General features: G+C 38.8%; 1 protein-coding gene across 13 annotated transcripts in view; it reads right to left on the minus strand.

The window, feature by feature from the left end:
• Positions 1 to 19,226, minus strand: part of LOC126918437 (uncharacterized) — a 266,330-nt gene that overhangs the window by 90,465 nt on the left and 156,639 nt on the right. For all 13 annotated transcript variants that reach the window (XM_050726334.1, XM_050726326.1, XM_050726332.1 and 10 more), the window contains exon 6: positions 10,214 to 10,326. In XM_050726334.1, coding sequence (XP_050582291.1) covers positions 10,214 to 10,326 — 113 coding nt within the window. The remainder of the gene's footprint in view (positions 1 to 10,213; positions 10,327 to 19,226) is intronic.

Below are 19,226 nucleotides of genomic sequence, written 5' to 3' on the forward strand. Positions count from 1 at the left end.
TATTAGTTCAATTGTGTGGAGGTTCCTGAAAATAACTTTGATCTTTATATCGATGATTTTATTTATCACAATCAATAATTATTCTTTTGATAGTTATTTTTTATTATTAAAATTGATTCGTGAAAGAAAGAATAAGCTAAATTGCGATGTCAGGGAGCGAGGTCACATAATAGCGAGCAAATTTAAGAGCTACTTTCGAACAATGCACGTGGATCCACACTGCCAGAGAAGAGGTTCAGTAACGGGACGCCAAAACGAATAGTGTCTGACAAACGAATCGTGTGACTGGACGTAGTGGTATATTTACGAATCGGCTTCCAGCTGTACATTTTTCTTTTTTCAAATGTAAAGTACGAGACATGTGGCAGCGTTTATAATCTCATGTACAAACAAAGTTGAAAATACGAAGCAACATAATTCTAAACGAAAACATTCTTTCGATTGAAACTGGGAAGATTCGAATCAGTTGAATTTATGGTATTTGTCAAACATTAATTCAATACTGGCACTGTCAATCTGTTGTTAACGTTAGAATAAAACCTAAGAAATAACAAATTGGGACCCTGTTTAACGCAATAAATATTCACTAATTCTATGCTAACCTATTATGAACATTAATACAATAATAGAGTAACTTGAGAAAAATTAATATTTAAAACAATCATTTTATAAATTTTTATTCTTAGGAATTTATTTCGTAATTATCTAGTTTTATTTACCTTTTCACCGTGCGCTTCTTATGACGTGAAACCAATAAAGATCAAGAAATATGTTCATGCCTTGCATGATAAAAGATAACAGAAGAGATTCACGATGGAAATCTATGAGGCATATTCGCGCAATAAAAAGAGAAGTCATTTTCTTTTTATTTATGCCACTATCAATGACAAGGGACGGTATGTCTTCTGACAAAGCAGGTTAAAAGCATAGTGCACCGTGACGCCACCGATTCGTACTACATCCTGCCAGCTTGAATTAGAATCTCTACGAGGCGAGACGATATTTTCTGGCGCGAAGCAGGCGGTGGCGCGCCACCTTCTTCGCCTTTTTCCTCCGACACGGCGTCGGAGGATGACGGCGTATAGTTGTTGCACTTGTTCGTCCTATTTGCCTCCATGTTTTTTGTTTAGTTTTATATATCCGGAGGATGCAATTGTCATAATGGGTGGACTCATTAGAGTTAGGACGGGACCAATCCACGGGCGCCAAAGCTTCTCTGAATATATATAATGGCTTCTGCGTCCTCGAGACCTTTTTTTCTACCTTGTCTTTTAGCATATTTTTTCGCGCTCGAGCTCTCCCTTTCGGCTTCCTGCACTGAATTCTGCTCGTTCTTTTTCCACCTAATTGCTCGCGTCCGAAGTCGCTTAATTCCGTTCCTTTCTCCGTTTTTTCCTCCAACCTGTATTTTCTCTACCTTCTTTCTTCCTCGTTTTTTTTCTCTCACTCGTCACAGTTGAACACATCATCGTAATGAAATGGACTTTCCGCGTTTACCTTTACACTTACGCTCTCGCACATGCGCAAGATCATCGTAAAAATCACTAAATAAATTAATACCAGCACGAATATTCTATCCTGATTCAATAATTTTATGATGCGATAACTTATGCTTCGATATTTTACCGAGTGTTGATAATATTGTACACCATGAACCGGTTGCATATGTTTTAACGAAACAGTTTCTCTTCTTTTGTAACAATGCTGTTTTCTTAACCAAAGTATTTAATGGAATGTTTTAGCGTAAGAAAGGTACTGTTCGTGGCCAAATTCTCGTGCTGAACAGACGTGTTAATTAAAATACCACGAGTCGATTCGTTTGCTCAAACGAGTACAGTTTTCAAGAAAATTGGAATAAGAGAAAGAGGAAGCGAGGAACAGGGGCGTTAGGCAAATATTTGCACAGAGAGAAAAGTTTTCTCCAACTTTCAAATACAGAGCGTAAATTTTTTTGTATAACAATAGGTCTATTTATTAAATTCAAAAGAATCTGTTATATCTTCTCCGAAATGCATTTTAATCAACGGTTGAAGGAAGCCAAACGAATAATCCTTTTATCTCGTCTGGAAAGAATGAAAACCTTGCCGCAGAGGAGAAGATTAAAGGGATAAACCTACTATTAAATATACTTTTATATATTGATTTTTTTATAACCATGCCCTTAAAAGAACGAATTAAAGCCATCCGAGTCAGTAATTTATTACCTTTATATTTCGTGTCTGATCTAGTGAGTTCGATCTATACTACTGTGTCTGTGATATCTATTATTATTGACTGCTACTACTTACAATCAACAATTTCTGCCATAAAATATTATTCATAACATTATTAAAAATCTAATAATTCTCACTGTTTAAATAGTAACATTTAACGTTTACTGTCTATAAAAAAGTATACATTGGAAAGTTTCAGGTCTGCCATTACTTTAACCTACACTGCTGTGTCAGCTGTACGCTATTATTCACTTCTGCTATTTGTACACTACCTGCAAGATGTATCATAAGAAGATATTTACAGCGCTCTAATTAAAATGTAATAATTCTCGTCATTCGAATAGCGATACCTACAGTCTATTGCATAGAAAATTTATTAAAAAAAAAACGGAAAAAGGAAGAAAATAGCTTCAGTACTCGTTGCACATGTTTCGATCGTTATTTGTTCCTTTTCAAAAGTTACCAAAAATCTGGGTTAAAAGTGCAAACGGTAAAAGAGTGAAACTAATAATAAAAGGAGGAAAAAGACGGTCCACGTTCCGGCACGCAAACAAATCAATATAATTGAATAAAGTCAATTTACTTCGGCAACCATCGCGATTTTTCCTTCGTGCATTTTGTTTTTCAATTCGATCGTTCCCTCGTTTTAGCCACGTTCGCGTTATAACCGGTATAGGTTGCACAAACCGGCGAAACGTTTTCGATTTCGCCTACTTTGCAAACGTTTGCCAGGTCATCCGGAAGACAGAATGTAAACCGAATGTATACATCGAGATTCTATATATCCATATATTCGAACAAGTTTTCTCTCTTCCCTGTAGCTGTCGCTCTGTTGGCATGCAAACAGTTCGATGGCGAAAGGATCGAACGCGAAGTTTGTTTTTTCGCAACACGTCATATTTACCATAACACATAGCGACACTGCAAATGGACTGTGTCATCAATATTCAACATCGTTTCGTCTAATGATAACGTTTTGAAGAGAATTACGCGATATCAGCGTGCAAATTTTTTTTAACTTTCATATTGTATTTCTAGTGTTAAATATTCATACGCTCGTTTATTTTCAGCTTAAAGATATAAAAACACGAGAAAAATCCAGTCGTTCAAATATTATTCTATTTTTATTTTGCCATTCTTATTTCGTCGTATAAAAAAATTTAAACATTGTTTTTTAAGGGTTACTATTATCGAATTACGTTTTTGTTTTTTGTTTTCGTTTTTACATGGAATGAAATTGGCTTCGCTTGGTGAAAACATAGAAAAATATCGAAATATGAAAATAGAGTTTATACGGAAATTAAAGTTACGATAAACAAACGAATACCCTTCTATATATTTTTGGAATTTTTTATCGACGGAAGTGTTACCGCCAAATTTGCAAACAGGGAAGTGAAATCTGACAAATGCCACGATGCGACACCCTCTTAGGGATGACGGTAGGGAAGAGAGAAAGTGGCGGAGCATTTACGCAGCAGCCTGTCGAAGAATCGTGTGTTGCAGGAGAAATATATTCCCGGCGAGCTTCTGGAGGAAGTAGCGTGAATGTGATAGCTGTAGAATGTTCTTGAGATGAAGTTATGGGCCGCTTAAGAAAGCAATAAACCGTACACTTTCCTATTCGCATGCTATTCCTTTATAGTATAATTTGTGCTACTTTGATATATACATTTCATACAACATTTCCCGCATGACGTATTTTTTAAAATACGTCACAATTTTGTTTCTTTCTCTACCTCTGTTTTTAACAAGAAATTACAGTCTGACGATGAAAACCAGCGTGTATCACATTGAAATATATCCATCGAGCATCTGAAGTCTCTCAGACAAATTGGCAGACACGACGAGAGGATCGCATACGTAAAACTCGACGATTGATTTGTTTGTCAATCGGTCGACGGTTCGTTTTTCTTCCGAGTGGCTGGTTACCCTTCCCTGACACGTTTTTCTCGTATATTTCAACCCCGAGATGTGACGTAGCCTCTTGGAAAACATTCTGATTTAGCAAATGATCTTTCACTTCTACAAGAACGGTTTGACGACCGACTGACTTATACTGGTGCGACACTCACGCCTCTCCATGCGAGCCGCGTTGAAATATCACTGTGGAATCATCGACCTCTTCCACTTCCCTAAGAATGTCTCTCTTTGTACGATTTCTCCCGCTGGAACGAGGGAAACGGAATCCCCCTGGATTAAATCGAAAGAAGCGGAACGAAAAGACAAAAGGGGGCAAAAACGGATTTATACGATGGCGGGAAGAAGAAGGAGAAAGTGAGGCGAGACCGAACGATTGATCTGTTTGTCAAGCGACCGCGACATTTTCGTTCGTTTCTTCTCTTCATTCTCACATCTTCGACTTTCCTATTCTCTGTCTCCTTTCGCTTCTTTTCGTTCACGAACCTCGATAAAGCCAGGCCACACGATGGTTGTCAAAAAAAAAAAAAAAAAGAGAAGGAGAACGAGGAACAAAAAGTGAAAGAAAAGGGAATTCATCCTGTGGGTGGAGTCACGTCGACGTCCGGAATCGTACGTCTCGCGCATATGGAAGGCCCCAGGCTTTCTCCCAGGGATAATCGAGAATCGTTGTCGTCTCTCGTTATACGTGGACCGGCGTTCCCTATGTACGGGGTGGGTTAAGAGAAGAGGGGGATGGGAAGAGCTTTCACCCCGGACCACCGCTTTTACCACCGCGCGGATTCATCCGCCTCTACCTTTCTTATTGCTACTCCGCCACCGGTAAAACGACCGCTCTACCACGTTGCACACCGTCGTTCCCTTCATTCCGCCTCGTCTCTACCTTCCTATCGATACACTCGCTAGTACCCCAGGCAGCGTGCCGTTGCCCGTTGTAAAGGAAACCTTAAATCCGTTCCTTGGAAACGTATGACGCGACCAACGAAATAGCTCGGTGTACACGTGCATCGTGTTTGTACGTGTACGAATAATACGCGGTGATTCAGACTTACTTTTATCAGTACTGAGACTTCTTCTATATACTTGTTACTGCTGCTTCGAGGATATCGAGAAAGTTATATACTCGTTTCTTTATTCTTTGCGAGGACATTATCGTTGCCATTTCTTCGTATCACGTACAGATTGATGATAGTTAGAAATTGCTTTGTGGATATTACGATGTTTCTTACTGTGTTAGCTTTCGCTGGGATGATATAACAAAGATATAGATTCTTGTTAGTTACTTTCTTCACGATATTTATCTTCGCAGTTCGGAATTCTTATGCGAATGACTGGACTGCGAATTTTTATCCATTGATAGAAGATTTAAAGATAGCAAAATCCAGGGAATGCATATACGCGAACATACGTAAAGTAATCTAAGTAGAGTACTCGGTATCATATTTACTGGACGAAACAGATCTCTGCTTACGTTTTGTTTCTTTGGTCATATTCGTAAAGATACGAATTTGTATAAATATCAGCAGCCTAGTTACGACAGTGTAATTAAATTGAAATAACGCACAAGAATGTGTCGTTCGTAACATTAGAGTAAAAATCCTGAGAATTCTCAAAACTCTTGTATAAACGATTGGAATTTCGGATATCGTTTATGTCCTGTTTCAATTTTTGGTGCTAGTTAACGCGTTCTCTTTACTTTTTTGTTCTTTTCCCTTGGAGATACTAAATGAAGTCGCGAACGTCCATTTTCGCTCAATATACCCTACAACGAATTAAGTTTCTTGCAGGAATATCCACCGGGGGCCACACTGTCGAATGCTATTTCGCCGTGGAATGGACACACATTCGTCACGCTGTTCCCAGGAAATAGGGTGTCGTATAAAAAAAGTGAACGAGGACGTCGTAAAAATGTGACATCTATGTAACGGTAGCAGCACCGGTCCTTTTGACGTCCAACTATTTCCCTTCTTCTCCTTTCTTCTCTTCTTTTTTTCCATCCCTTTTCAACCTCGTCCTACGATCCTGTCCTCGATTTCATCATTTTGATTTCGCGTGTCGAGCGAAATTCAATTCGATGCGCCGTTAATAATCTGCGCTGTATCGATCGAACAGGCTCGTGCTACTGGCGTAAGGCTCAATTTCGGTCTCCATAAATTATTCATTGTTCCCGTAGCGCGGTGCAATGTGCGTGTAAGTAATATGTATGCGGAATACAATATGTGGAGATAATTGGCACGTTATCGAACGCGTGGATCCTTCGATTAAAATCATAAATCAGACCTTTCGTACTTTCCTGTATGCTGATGATCCTATGTAGATCCAAGGATCGTTTGTGATTATAACTAATCTTATCGGGAAAGATGACAGATGTTATATATATATATATATATATGGTTTTAGCGATATTTTTCTGCGAATAGAAGTTCGATGATTTGATATAGAAACGCAGATATCATAGGATGCAGAGGCCGCTGCTTTTTGTTTATTGCGGAGGGTTAAGCGCTACATTAAACAGCTGCAGCGTCGAGATAAGGCAACGTTCTAAACAAAATTGTCGTAACGACCAATTTCGTTATTATACTGCCTCTGCGAATACGAAGCAGAACGGCTGTGAAATTTACATTAATGCGTAGAATGTTGCACCAGGAAACATTATCCAATTAGAGTCATTCGCGCAGCACTGCATTCCCAAAATATCCAGCTACCTGCCAATTTGGAACGTGCAATTTCGTCGCATCGATAGCCGAACACCGGGCCAAATATTAATAGAAGCGTTTCTCTATGTTTCCCATGATTTCCTTTCGACGATTTAAAAATACCAATGCGCTGCCTGATTTAGAAATTCACTTCGACGTTGGCATTTTATATTTATCGCGCTTTTCCAAATTTCAAATTCCAAATTGAACAAATAAAGGTACGGAGCTATATCGTCGTTGACTGTTCAATCCACTGGAGATCTCTTGTTATTTGATCATTCTATTCTTGTACATCACACTTGATAAAATTATAGAATTTAACTGAAGCAGAAAATAGCGACGAAGATAATACTAACCAATCCTTCAAATGTTCTCCTCTATAAACATAATGTTAAAAAACAGAATTTAATAATTTAGATTCTATCTAACGTCGTAATTGAACATTCTCTTTTCATGAATCTCCATTACGTCGCAACGAGCGTGGCTGAACTTCCACTCTGAAATTCTTTATCGACCAAGATTCGAACAGTTACGAACACGATAGATAATTTAGGTCGTAACGTCGTGATACTACTCTTTAGAATGGCAAATTAGAGAAGTTTCTATGGAGATCGGTGGTCGAGAGCTCGTGTCGTTAACGCTTTACCTCGGTCAGTCTAAATTCTCCATGGATCCTAAACTGCCCTTATTCGGTTAAGCCCGGACGATCTCGCACTTAAGCTCGCATAATTTTCGTTCTAACTAGGCAGAAATTACGCCTCTTCTCTGTTTGCGTAAGGAAATTCGTGCATCCACCGACTGCTATCGCTTTCATCCCTCGTCCCATCCTTTCTGGCAATTTTCTATTTCTCTCTTTCGAAAGTCCATGGCCACGACCGTTTTCAGTTCTCCATCGGTTCAGAATTAACGTCGAGTGCAAAGATTCCACGGACACCAAGGGTCCTCGAAAGCCGAGCGTTTCTCACATTTTCTTCCAGGATTTCACTCGGGAAAAGAATACTCTTACCAAGACGCCCCTGTCACGAGAACCTTTCCCCTTTTTCTTTCGTCTCGTTCTTGTTCCTCTTTGCCGTGAATCTTGCGCGGACAAGATGGAAGATAGTGTATACTCTTAGAGTGATCCGTTGCGACGTTCGAATTCTGAAATTGGATTCTCTTTTTTCTTTAATCTTCTCTTGCGAATCAGAATTTCTTTCGATCCTCTCTGTTTCCATTTCTTCCTCTTTGATTCCCTAGCGTAGAAATGAGAATTATTTTCTAACGTGGAATTTTCTTAGGGTATCGATAGTGAGTAAAGAACGATTTGACGAATTATAGGAGATTCGGCATGCATCGACTCGTTTGAGCCGACAACTCGTTATTTAAGTACAGGTACATTCTTACAAATGGTTCGCTTCAAATGTAAAAAGGATGACGAGTCTAAATACACTACAATTTGCGATACGAAACATGTTGCTCGTTAACATCAGCCGTGTTTCACTAGATTTTCATTTCGTCGTCTATTGACGACAACTATAGTATAAAGTCAAGCTACTCAACTACCTATTTTAACTACCCATTTTATTATTATATTTGAGAATATTAGTATTAATGAGAACTTGGTGTTATTATATATCGCAAGTAGCCGAGTTTTGGATGCCAGAAATACGTGAAAGAATCTAGCGTTGAGATTAGGATGTGAAAGAAGAGTACTTGGTCACCCAAAATTTTGGATGAACGTGACTGAATGTGTCCTAGAAATATCTGCATATTTCGCTTGAAATGAGCGACAGAAAGAACGCATGGCTGTTAGAAGAATATATCCACTGTCCTGTGTTGTATCGTGTTCGTATATTTTTAAATTATACAGAGCCCGAGTGCACAGTGATTCCTTGCAGAAAAATAAATGAGAAACGTAGAATAAAATTCTTTCATCCAGTTTTAAAGAAAATCGAGTTTGAAAATTTACTAAATATACTCGAACATGAATAATTCCAGACTAGTACTAAATAATCGACAGGAGATCGTTCTATGTGTAAAAATAAATCGAAAATGTCGAATAAAATTCTTTCGCAAGACACCTTGTTTCCAAGAAAAGCAAATTTTAAAATTTATCACACGCATGCGCTAGACCGATATTTAATTAAGGATATTTCAGCTATATTTTCTTCAAAATGAAACCTTAAAAGGAAACATTTTATTTCACATCTTTTATTTATTTTAGCATTTAGAAAGATATCCTATTGATTGTTTCTCGTATTCAGTCGGCGATTAGCCACGTTCAAGTATTAATTTTTAAATCCGATTTTCTCGAAAATTAAGTCGAAAACGAAAATATCTGACCCTATATTACTTTCTTATTTTTCCACAAGGAGAATTTGCGAAATAAACGTCGCGCTTGTATTTTGTTAAATCTGGCCATAAAAAATTCCAATGTTATTAAATAACATTTTTATCACTTTACTTTACGTTTGTGAAGTAAAACTTATCTGAAATTGAACATTGCTTCACTAATCTGGTATCCCGAGGCTGATCCGTTAATTTCGAAACGGTGAATTGGTTTGTACGCTGGGGTACCGGCTTGAAAATCGATGTAGCGCGTTTGAACCGCAGGTGTCTGCCTATTACAGACGAAAATGAACTCGCTAATGATACAATCGCATAATATCCTACAGCTAGATAAAGTTATCGGTAACGAACTCGGAAACCGATCTAGATCAATGTTTGATCTGCGAGGCAGGACAGTTTAGCGTATTCGTTTGGTCTCGTCGTTGCTCGATATCCCTCCAAGAGGCGAATTTACCTGGCGCTGTTAATTTCTACGTGTTGTTTGATTGCTCTAGGTATCCTGATTGACTTATGATTTCGCGGTGCGAGTTTGCATTGCTCATTGAAGCACGAAACGTAGCGTACAAAGCATTCTCGGCCGAAGAGATTACAGTTTTTCGTTGTAGTTTCGATTGGTATTCAAAATTGGCACTAACGTAAGTTTTACTCAAACTTTCGTTTCAATTTCCGCGGATTTTTTACAAGAAACGTTCTTTTCTCGTATCTTGAGAAAATTAGATCGAGTTTTATTATTGCAGATTTTTAAGTGTTCCTGAGTAAACCTGTAAAATAAGACCTTGCACTTTATCACCTACCCTTGAGATCTGTCGAGATTCGAAAGTAACAACCGACAAGAAGAGGTTTTAGAGTGTTCTTTCTAAATATTATTTTATAACTTAGCCACATTTATCCTTCCTTCTATTAAATAATAATATTTTATACATCGGAATTTAGAGCCAAAATATCGTGAATTTACATTTTACGAATGTCATTAAACAGATTTTGTACGTGATTGGACAATAAAATAAAACGGTGATAAAATGAAACAGGTTGCTGCAACGGGAAGAAAGACACACTCACCGGTGTTGTTCTTCGGATCTCCGCCTTTTACTGGCCAACCAACGGATACGCTCGCCTTGGACGAGAAACTGAAGTACGCCAGGAATTGGGACCTCGTGGTGCTTTCGTTTATTCTGAAACAAACGTAAATACTTAGCCTGCCTGGTTCACGTGTGCAAGATACACGGAATTTTGCGCGTTGAAACAATAAAAGAAACTAGTTATAAATATCATGAACCGAGTTATTGCGTGATCCATACTGGTCCGTGATATTTAAGGTTGATTCTCATGGCATGGCACACGCTAGGGAAATTTACGTATTCTTCGTAAATGATGCAGAAGGCGACTGGCCGCGAAGGAACCGCCCAATTTTTTATCAATTCGCGTGCGCTGCTTATAAACGACCTGTACGTTTGTCTTAAAATTTGAATTTTTCTAGGAACCGAAAGATAATGTATGGAATAAAAAATTAATGAGAACGAGAAATGTATAATACAAAGGAAGAAAAACATAGAGACATCTGTACGAAAGTTAAAAAAAGAATTCAGGTTTGATCAAATATGAATTTTTACTGTTTAGTTGATAAACTGTCTGACCAGGGACTCGGCCAAGCTCATACTACTGCAAAACCGCAGTTGCCTCTAGCTACACGGTAGATTCGTTTTATCGACAAATCTTTTTAACAGGATCTACAGTTTCTGACAGTTCTCATTGATGAAACCGTTTTGTAATTAAACCATCGTTATTAAGTTATCATTTATATAAACTTGAAACAATTTTTTCGATCGTTCGTAAGTAACAACATTCGTATGTAACACTTTGTACGTCAAGAAGATATCATCGAACTAGAAACGAACCTATGCTGCACTGTAACAGAAATGGATTTATTCTCCTCATGAAACGAGATCAGACGGGCCAGACGGAAACGGTGCACGTCTTGAAGACGAAAACGTGCCTCGAAACTAACGGAGTGTATCGCCGTGTTATTACGCAGAAACAGTCAGTGGCACGATGAAAAATACGATCGAACTGTTTCAACGTTCCTTGAAAACTTTTTGACGAAGCATGTTCGCGCGACGATCGAGAACGACGGCGGGAACATGATCGAACATGTATCTCGCAATCGAAGGAATCGTGTTTTCGGAAAAAGATCGACGAGGTCAAACCGACGAAGTTTCTTCGAGATTAGTCCAGCATCGATCCGAGATCGGACTGGTCGTTTGCCGTGTTGGAGAGCTGTTTAGAAAGCAAGCACGTCCGAGTCCTTCGTCGAATGGACGAGAATCGATATCTGAACCTCTTTTCGAGAAAGAAGAACTTCTTCCATCAACAGGACCTATGTTCCACATAAAAACTTATCGCTCGTAGAGTGTCTTCGCGCTCCTGACGTCCTTCACTCTTTTTCTTTTAATTAAAACGATATGTCATTCGGGTTTTTTCTTCTGAACGCGTTCGAATCGTTTGGACAAAGTTGTTTTTAACGTTTTATTCTATGTTTATTGGAAATTCGAGCATTATATTTATTACGTTGTTAGAAATGGAAGATATATAATAGTTAGTGAAATACACGTAACTTTTATTTAAATCAAAGTAATTTTTTATAGAGATTGAGCTAAGTTTGAAAGAAGATTCGCGCAGTTCTGCTTGAAGCCCGAATTTGTCCATTTAGAACGTATGAAGTTTCATAATCATTTTTACTTGCCCGTAATGAATTTGTCAATTTTCGATGGATCATTATAAGAGAAGGTAGAAATATCAGTCTGAAAACGAATGGGTTTCATATTATACGGAAATTGCAATAATATTCCTACAGAAAATTGTACTCCGTCATTAGCGAATACGTGTTATTTTAACGAGCCCTTTAAAATAAAATAATACTATCTCCAAAATGTATATCGTACATATTATATGTGTACAAATTTTGAAATGATACAACTGTATGTAAATATAACATATTCGTAACAGAGTATGATAAACTTGAAATTCACGTTTATCAGCAATTTAATGGGTATGAAACCATGTAGAGTACAGTACGAAACGTTAAAACGGAGGAGAACAAGATATTGGCAACAGAAGGTTTCCAGGAGAAGATATCGACGACACTGAAACGCGAGGCACGACTCTGATGACTCCTGTGCCTTGAGAGTCGACACCGACGACTCTAGAGATTTAGCGCCAGAAACTGGTTATCTCGGAGCGTGAAATGCGATAGGAACTATCCTCGGGTCGGTGAAACCGAAGTTGGACTTACTCTTGGACTGTTGAATCGACTACTGATAACACGCGTAGTCATCGAGTTTGACGATAATAACTCTTCAAATTACATGTGCCGTTAATGACGATACCAGAGACGTCAATCGCCCACGATTGCTGATTATACTCTAATGACGATTTCCATCTTGGCTCCACCTATATCGATGACTCGTAACCTACTTCGGTTGACATTAACGATGTGGCCCTTAGAAGCACAAAGTATTTATGAAATGTATGCCTCGAAGATGTATTTCTAAAAATTTTTATTGCGATGCAAGAGATGTTGAATTTCTTTATTCTACGTGTTTATGTGAAGAATACAAAATGTTTATTAAAATAAAAATATCCGCAGATAGTGTTAAGACGATAAGAGAAACCTGGATATAAAATGAAACTGTATATGAAGATATTCGTGAGACTGTATTTGAAACTGTAAAACTATCTTGCAATGTGGGGTAAATCGGTGATTTTCATACTGAAGCGGTTACTGCGTTTCTCCGGATTCTCCGGGCAGCTAACAGTGCAATAAAAGTGCAGGTCACCGAGAGAGAAGTTTCTGCACCTGCGCATCAAAGTGCGTGGGTGTACGTAATATCGGTGAGATTACAACAAAAAGACAGAAAAGTAAAGGATCTGTTCGTGAATTGAGAAAGATCTTCTGATCTTCTATTAAAAATAATGCAACATGTGTCTCCGAATTTCCAGATAGAAAGAACGTTTCCTTTAAAAGGCCCTTTGATATTTAACACGTAACTATACCATATTTTCGCTCTCTTTTATTGAATTTTCTCTACAAAAGATTTGATCAATTTTTAATGTAGTTTTCAAGAACTCTAGTTAATAAATCAAAGAAGATCTTCTGATAAAGAATTTGTTAACAACAATGGAGCACTCAACGCAGAATCCCAGAACTAAACAATCGAATATTTTAACGTCTAATACATATTCGTATTTCGTTTAAATCTTTTCCCTTAATTTTATCCGGCAAAAGATTGCACCGATCCTTTCGTATAAACTCGATGCTCGCTACAAATTGTATTCGTTTAAGTTTCTCGTTAGCCGTGACCTCGCTGAAACCTACAGCCAATTTAGCAATAAGGAATCGACCATGGGAACAAAGTTGCAGAGGGTACGATTCGGAACGCAGCCAGGTAGAGACGAGACAACGAGCGTTACCGAGATTCCGTGGACGGGTTCCGGGCGTACCGTCTTCGGTGCTTCTCTAATTGAATTACTTAGTTAGGTCAGGTTAGCTCTACTTGGGTTAGCGTCACAGCAGCCAGGACCAGAGGTTACTCAAGGCACTCGTAACTTCTAATTCTATTTGCTTACAATAAATCCTCCTTCATTTGGCTCTTCGTCAACCGTGCGATCTGATTACCTGCCAATACGATTGCACCTCCTCCTCAACGATGGTCGTCTCGAAAGTTATCACGTTTCTTAAACGGATCTACTTTGGTTATGCTCGTGGCAAGCTACGTTTGATTTATCGAACACTTCGATCGGGAACAATATGTCGTTTCTAGACGTTGTACGAAACGCTGCACGGATCGACAGATACCTTCTTTATGATTTACGAGCATTTCGTTGAAAACTCGTTCAACTTCTACATCGGCAGCCTTCTCTCGTTTTCCGTCGACCCTTTCTTCTCTCCTACAGACCTTGAAACTTTCCATCGATCCATCTATCGGAATCGGAAAACCGACGCTATTTATGATGGAAGCCCTCGTTTCACGACCTCCGTAGGCCACAAAAGATTTCGGCAAGAGAAAGAAAGAGACGGCGAAAAGGGTGGAATCGATCGACACGTGTGCACGAAAATCTGTCGAAGCTGTCGCGGCAATAGGAAGCTGAAGTCTCTCTTGTTAACATCAAAAGGGCTGACAAAGGGGCGGGCTCGGCCTCTCAACTTCGCGCTTCTAGACGGTGAATAACCTTTTCTTCGACCAGCAGAAGGGAGGAAACGACGCTACGTCAAACGATTCTTCCCTCTTTTTCGTTCTGTTATTCTTTTTCAAACTCGCAACGCTAGACTAATCTTCCAGTTGGCATTTTATAAATTGCCATTTGTACGACTGAAATTAGAGACAAATTAAATCGCTATCGAGGCTGTATTATTTTCATTATTTTGTTGTTTTCATTATTTTCTTTAACATGTTACGACTCAAAATCTGTTTGCAATTCAATATTTCCGCAATACGACGATTTACAGATTCTTGACGACGAATCGATTCGCGCGCTATGTCTGAGAGAAAATGAAGAACAGCTTGACCCACGGGGTAAAGGTCTGCGGACGTTCGTTACTGTAATGAACTTCTTCCCACGGACGAAAGTATTGGAATTCCAATCACGTTTGTACCTCTCCGAAAATCAGCTTCTCGTGAAACATACCTTCTTACTCTTCGCGCCGGTCTCTACCTTTTCGTTTACGACTAAAGAGCCTCTTATCAAAATCACGTACCTGCATGCACAGTTAATTTAGAAATGATGTTTATATTTTTCAGATAAGAGAGGTCTACCGGGACACGATCTCGAGGATGAATTTGGGCTGAAATTTCAGATCGAATATTTACATGATTAATTTAAACTAGATATAATGGTAAAATTTAACTGTTTCGAAAGTGGAAGAGTTAAATATACACAAATTTCCTCGTATTATAGAAATTATCAAAACTTTGACGGCTGTCGTCACGTTTACGTGATGTCTGACCATGGCTGTCCTTGAAAATATGGTGGCCATCCATTTTTCAGTAGACACACGTATGGAGTCGAAGACATTTTCTCCAAAAAGGAAGGAGCTAGTTGAACTCAGGCTACCAGTCATATCCGACATAATTATTTCAGTACCGTTTTCAAATTTCTTATTTGTATGCAAATCATTTTATATTTTATCATTATTATCTCTGTCGTATATATTATACTGTTTTGTTAATTACATGTTAATCAGTTATTGCGTTTTCTGCACTACCATTATCCTTTATTAAAATTATTGGACTTAACACAATGGTGTCGTTACTTCAGAAATGATACCACACAATACAACAATATAGAAGGATATTGAGGATACAGAATATAAAAGTAAAATACGATGTAAAATCATCAAAGTTTCGATAATATCTCACATTCAGCATATTCTAATTAAAAAGAATAAATATACGACTAATTAAGTAAACTTTCAGCAACTTAATGCAACAGAAGAAATCGTCCTTTAAATTATTATTCCCACGTGCAATATTTCTTTTTTCCTATTCCCTGGAAACTGAATCGACCTAAGCTGCTAGTTCTCTTCCTTCAATGAAAACGAATAGAGAAGATGGTCACGACTTCGTTAGAGGGTGACTTTCTATGCAAATCGTTCGAGATACAGGTGAACGCGAAAGGGAAGGTGGCGTGGGCGAGACCGGAAGAAAAAGTTGACTGTTTGCGGGCGAGAGAGCGTTATCTCGGCTATATTCGAATCTCTTAATTGCGTTATTTGCATGGAGACGAGGCCTGCACGCGAATCGAGTCCCAGTGAATATCAACGAGCGGATTTCTTGCAAAATTTCGCGCAGATTAAACGGACGACGATGGCAAAAAAGGATCGGGGGACAAGCGGCGTTAAGCTGCCTCACAGTAAACCCCCTTCTTCCCACCTCTATCTGTTTCTTTCCGCGGCGAACATGCATTATTTATGCGGCAAGCTTAGAGAACGCGAGCTTTATAAATTTCGGAGGGAATCCCCGTTAATGTCGAAAGCCTGCTCGATACGCAGAGTATTTCATCGTCGTTCCTGGCTCTTTCCAGCCAAATGCATTGACAATTTAATTGAGAAATTCGCTGGTATAATGAATTTCGCGTATAAAAGAATATACGCGAACGGAAGATTTAGATCTTTTTTTTTTTAAATATTGCTATTTTATTCGTAAAATGTCGAGTAAATGTAATATTAGAGATTGAAATGGATAAAAATAAATAAATCAATGTTAGACATGGAATAATTGAGAGAAAATATCTTTGTTTTATTAAACGGATGGATTGATATGGAACTGGGTTACAATGGACATTTAAAATGGATATATTAATTTGATTAGTTTTCATTTAAATGCCAGCATGGTTCAACGAGCATGTTGAATCCGAATATTGTTAACTTTCGATTAAACACTAGATTTCCTTGCAATCCGTCAAATTATTAAAACGTCAAATTATTAAACAATTCGTATAACAATTACTCTGATGGTTTGAGTAGAAATTGACACGATCGATAACCGAAAGAAAAAGCGTTAAAAACATTTTAATTTATAGTACATCCATTTCGAGAATAATCGAGAATAATTGAGAATACTAGTGCGTGTATTTAATTGAAAATCCTCTGGGGCTTTTTCATGTTCCTGTATCAACGAGGATTTCATTCGTTTCTGAGAAAACAGAAAACAGTGTTCATGGTGTTTCCCTTCCAGGAAAAGGGATCAATTCAGTGCGTTAAGATTTCGACAAATCTGAGAGCACGCGGCCAGAAACAAGAATATCGAGCTCAGACGTGCATAAAGGGCGCGTTCAGGGGTGAAATCTGTTTCCTTTTGGGATACACCATTTTCTGGGATTACAAAATACTTCGACAGCCGACTGCCACGGGGAAAAAGTAAAAGCCTGTGATCGAAAGGTAGTTCGGATGTAAGGGAAATAAAGGGCGCGATGGCGCGCGATGGTGCGCGAAGAAAGCGCCACGGGAAAGTTCCACGACGTTGGCGGTACATCGACGAACAGGGGTTGAACGTAGAAACAGGGATGGGAAGAGGAATAAAGTGAGGGAAGAAGCTCTGTCAATTTCTTCGCCCGTTCTCCAAATGTTTCGTCCTGCCTCCACCGAGGCGTGAATCCATATTTCCTGCGCGAATATATCGTAGATACGTAAGTAAACAAATCTTTCGCGAGGCATTACGATCGCTGCCGAAGCAATACGTCCCATGGAAATTGCATTTTTATTGACATCTCCTACAGCGTAGGAATGACAGAAAAAAACATATATAGTTATATCATATCGCAGAAGTCATCAGGGTCACGTGTTTGTCGAGTCGAGTGCATTCAGTTCGATCGTGAATACAATCATTGCCCTCCACGTTCTGATTTTTCCCGAAATTTGATCGCCCCTGTTCGATCGAATTTCTTTTTTTTTCATTTCCTTTTTTAAAGAGCTTTTTATTAAAGCATTTCGATGCAGAAAATTACAAAAGTGAAATCATGCGGAGAGCTAGAGCAGTCGGTGATCGTGCAGAACAACGCATACCGCAGTGGAAAAAACTGAACGTGTAGTGAGAATCGAAGGGGAGAAATTGAGAGAAGGGGTTAAAATATGTACGTCTTCGTTCGCCGACCGTAAATCCGTATCTCGGGAATCTTCAACGTGCATACATAACGCTTCACAGCCAATAAACCGGAAGCGGTAGCTGGAAGGAGATTTGTAGGATTCTCCAGAAATAAAGTTTTTCGACGAACTCGCGTACATGTAGATAAATCGCGTGTTGCCTTCTGTATTGAACAGAAGCGGGCCTACGCTTTTTACTTTAGTATCTGCGGTTAAGTTTTTCATAAAAGAGTAGCGCGTGATTTTGTATTGGATTCTATGGTGCAAACATAAAGTTCTTATAATATAACATTACACATGCATAAAATTTAGAATTATATTCTTTACACCGTTCTATATCTACTGAATTCCAATTACTATTTCTAAGAATTTCATATCGTGTGAACACTTGTAGCAACGATATAAATACATAACATAAATTTTATTAAAATGTACGAAATATTGGCAAAGTAATGGTCAAGCACGATATTTATCATTGCTAATAATATATTGAAATTAAATTTACATTCGTTAATTTTACCAATAATTTTAAACATTGCTGTAGTAACTTAATGGGTCTTAGAGTAAGGACAAGTAATGATGTTTTAGTTTAACAAGCAATAGTCAATATAACGAACTGATTACAATATCGTCGTACGTCTTATTATCATACACGGCTCTCAACTTCCCGACTCATACTCTCCGGCTTCTGCACTCACTCTCTCTGACTTCTCAACTCACACTGTGTACGACTTCTCCACTAACTCTGTTTCTAGCATCCCTTTGTCTTTTTCGCTCCACCGCGCATGTGTTCCGCAAACACCCGTAGCCAGGGTCACGTAGGCCTTTTCTACGAAACTATTCACTTGAAAGGACCGACGACACATTGATGGACCCGACGACGCCTCGGCTATCGCGACATTGTTTATGGTTCGACCGATATCTTAGGCCTTTTTGTCCACGATACTACATTACCTACTGTTCAAATTAATGAATCACGTGTGAGCGTTCTGGATAATCAAAATTTCTAATGTCCCTCTTGAAGAGCAGGAAGACTCGATATCAGAAAAAAAGGTAACGTCCCCGTAAAATTTATATCATTGGCGGATCACAGGTTGGACAGACAGGTTCCTAATCTCGGCTAGGTCAAAGTCTCTGAGAACGACTGCGGATTTAAAGACGTTCCCGGCTGCGGAATCCGATTTGTAATGACAAGGGATCGCGACGTTAAATTGAAGAACGAGGACCAGGAGACACGACGGATTCGACGGTTGGGTCGTGTCGAACATGGAAAATAACTTGTCCGACCCTGACGAGGACTTCACGCGGATATGGGTGGGACAGCTATTATTTGTCGTATCGATGGAAGAAATCTTCGATGGAGAAGCATTCGCTGTGTGTTCGGATTCTAGTAGCTCCAATCCCGAGATCTTCAACAACTCGAACGTCGAACGAACA

The sequence above is a fragment of the Bombus affinis genome, chromosome 7 (genome assembly GCF_024516045.1).
Source record: "Bombus affinis isolate iyBomAffi1 chromosome 7, iyBomAffi1.2, whole genome shotgun sequence".
Classification (NCBI taxonomy): Eukaryota; Metazoa; Arthropoda; class Insecta; order Hymenoptera; family Apidae; genus Bombus; species Bombus affinis.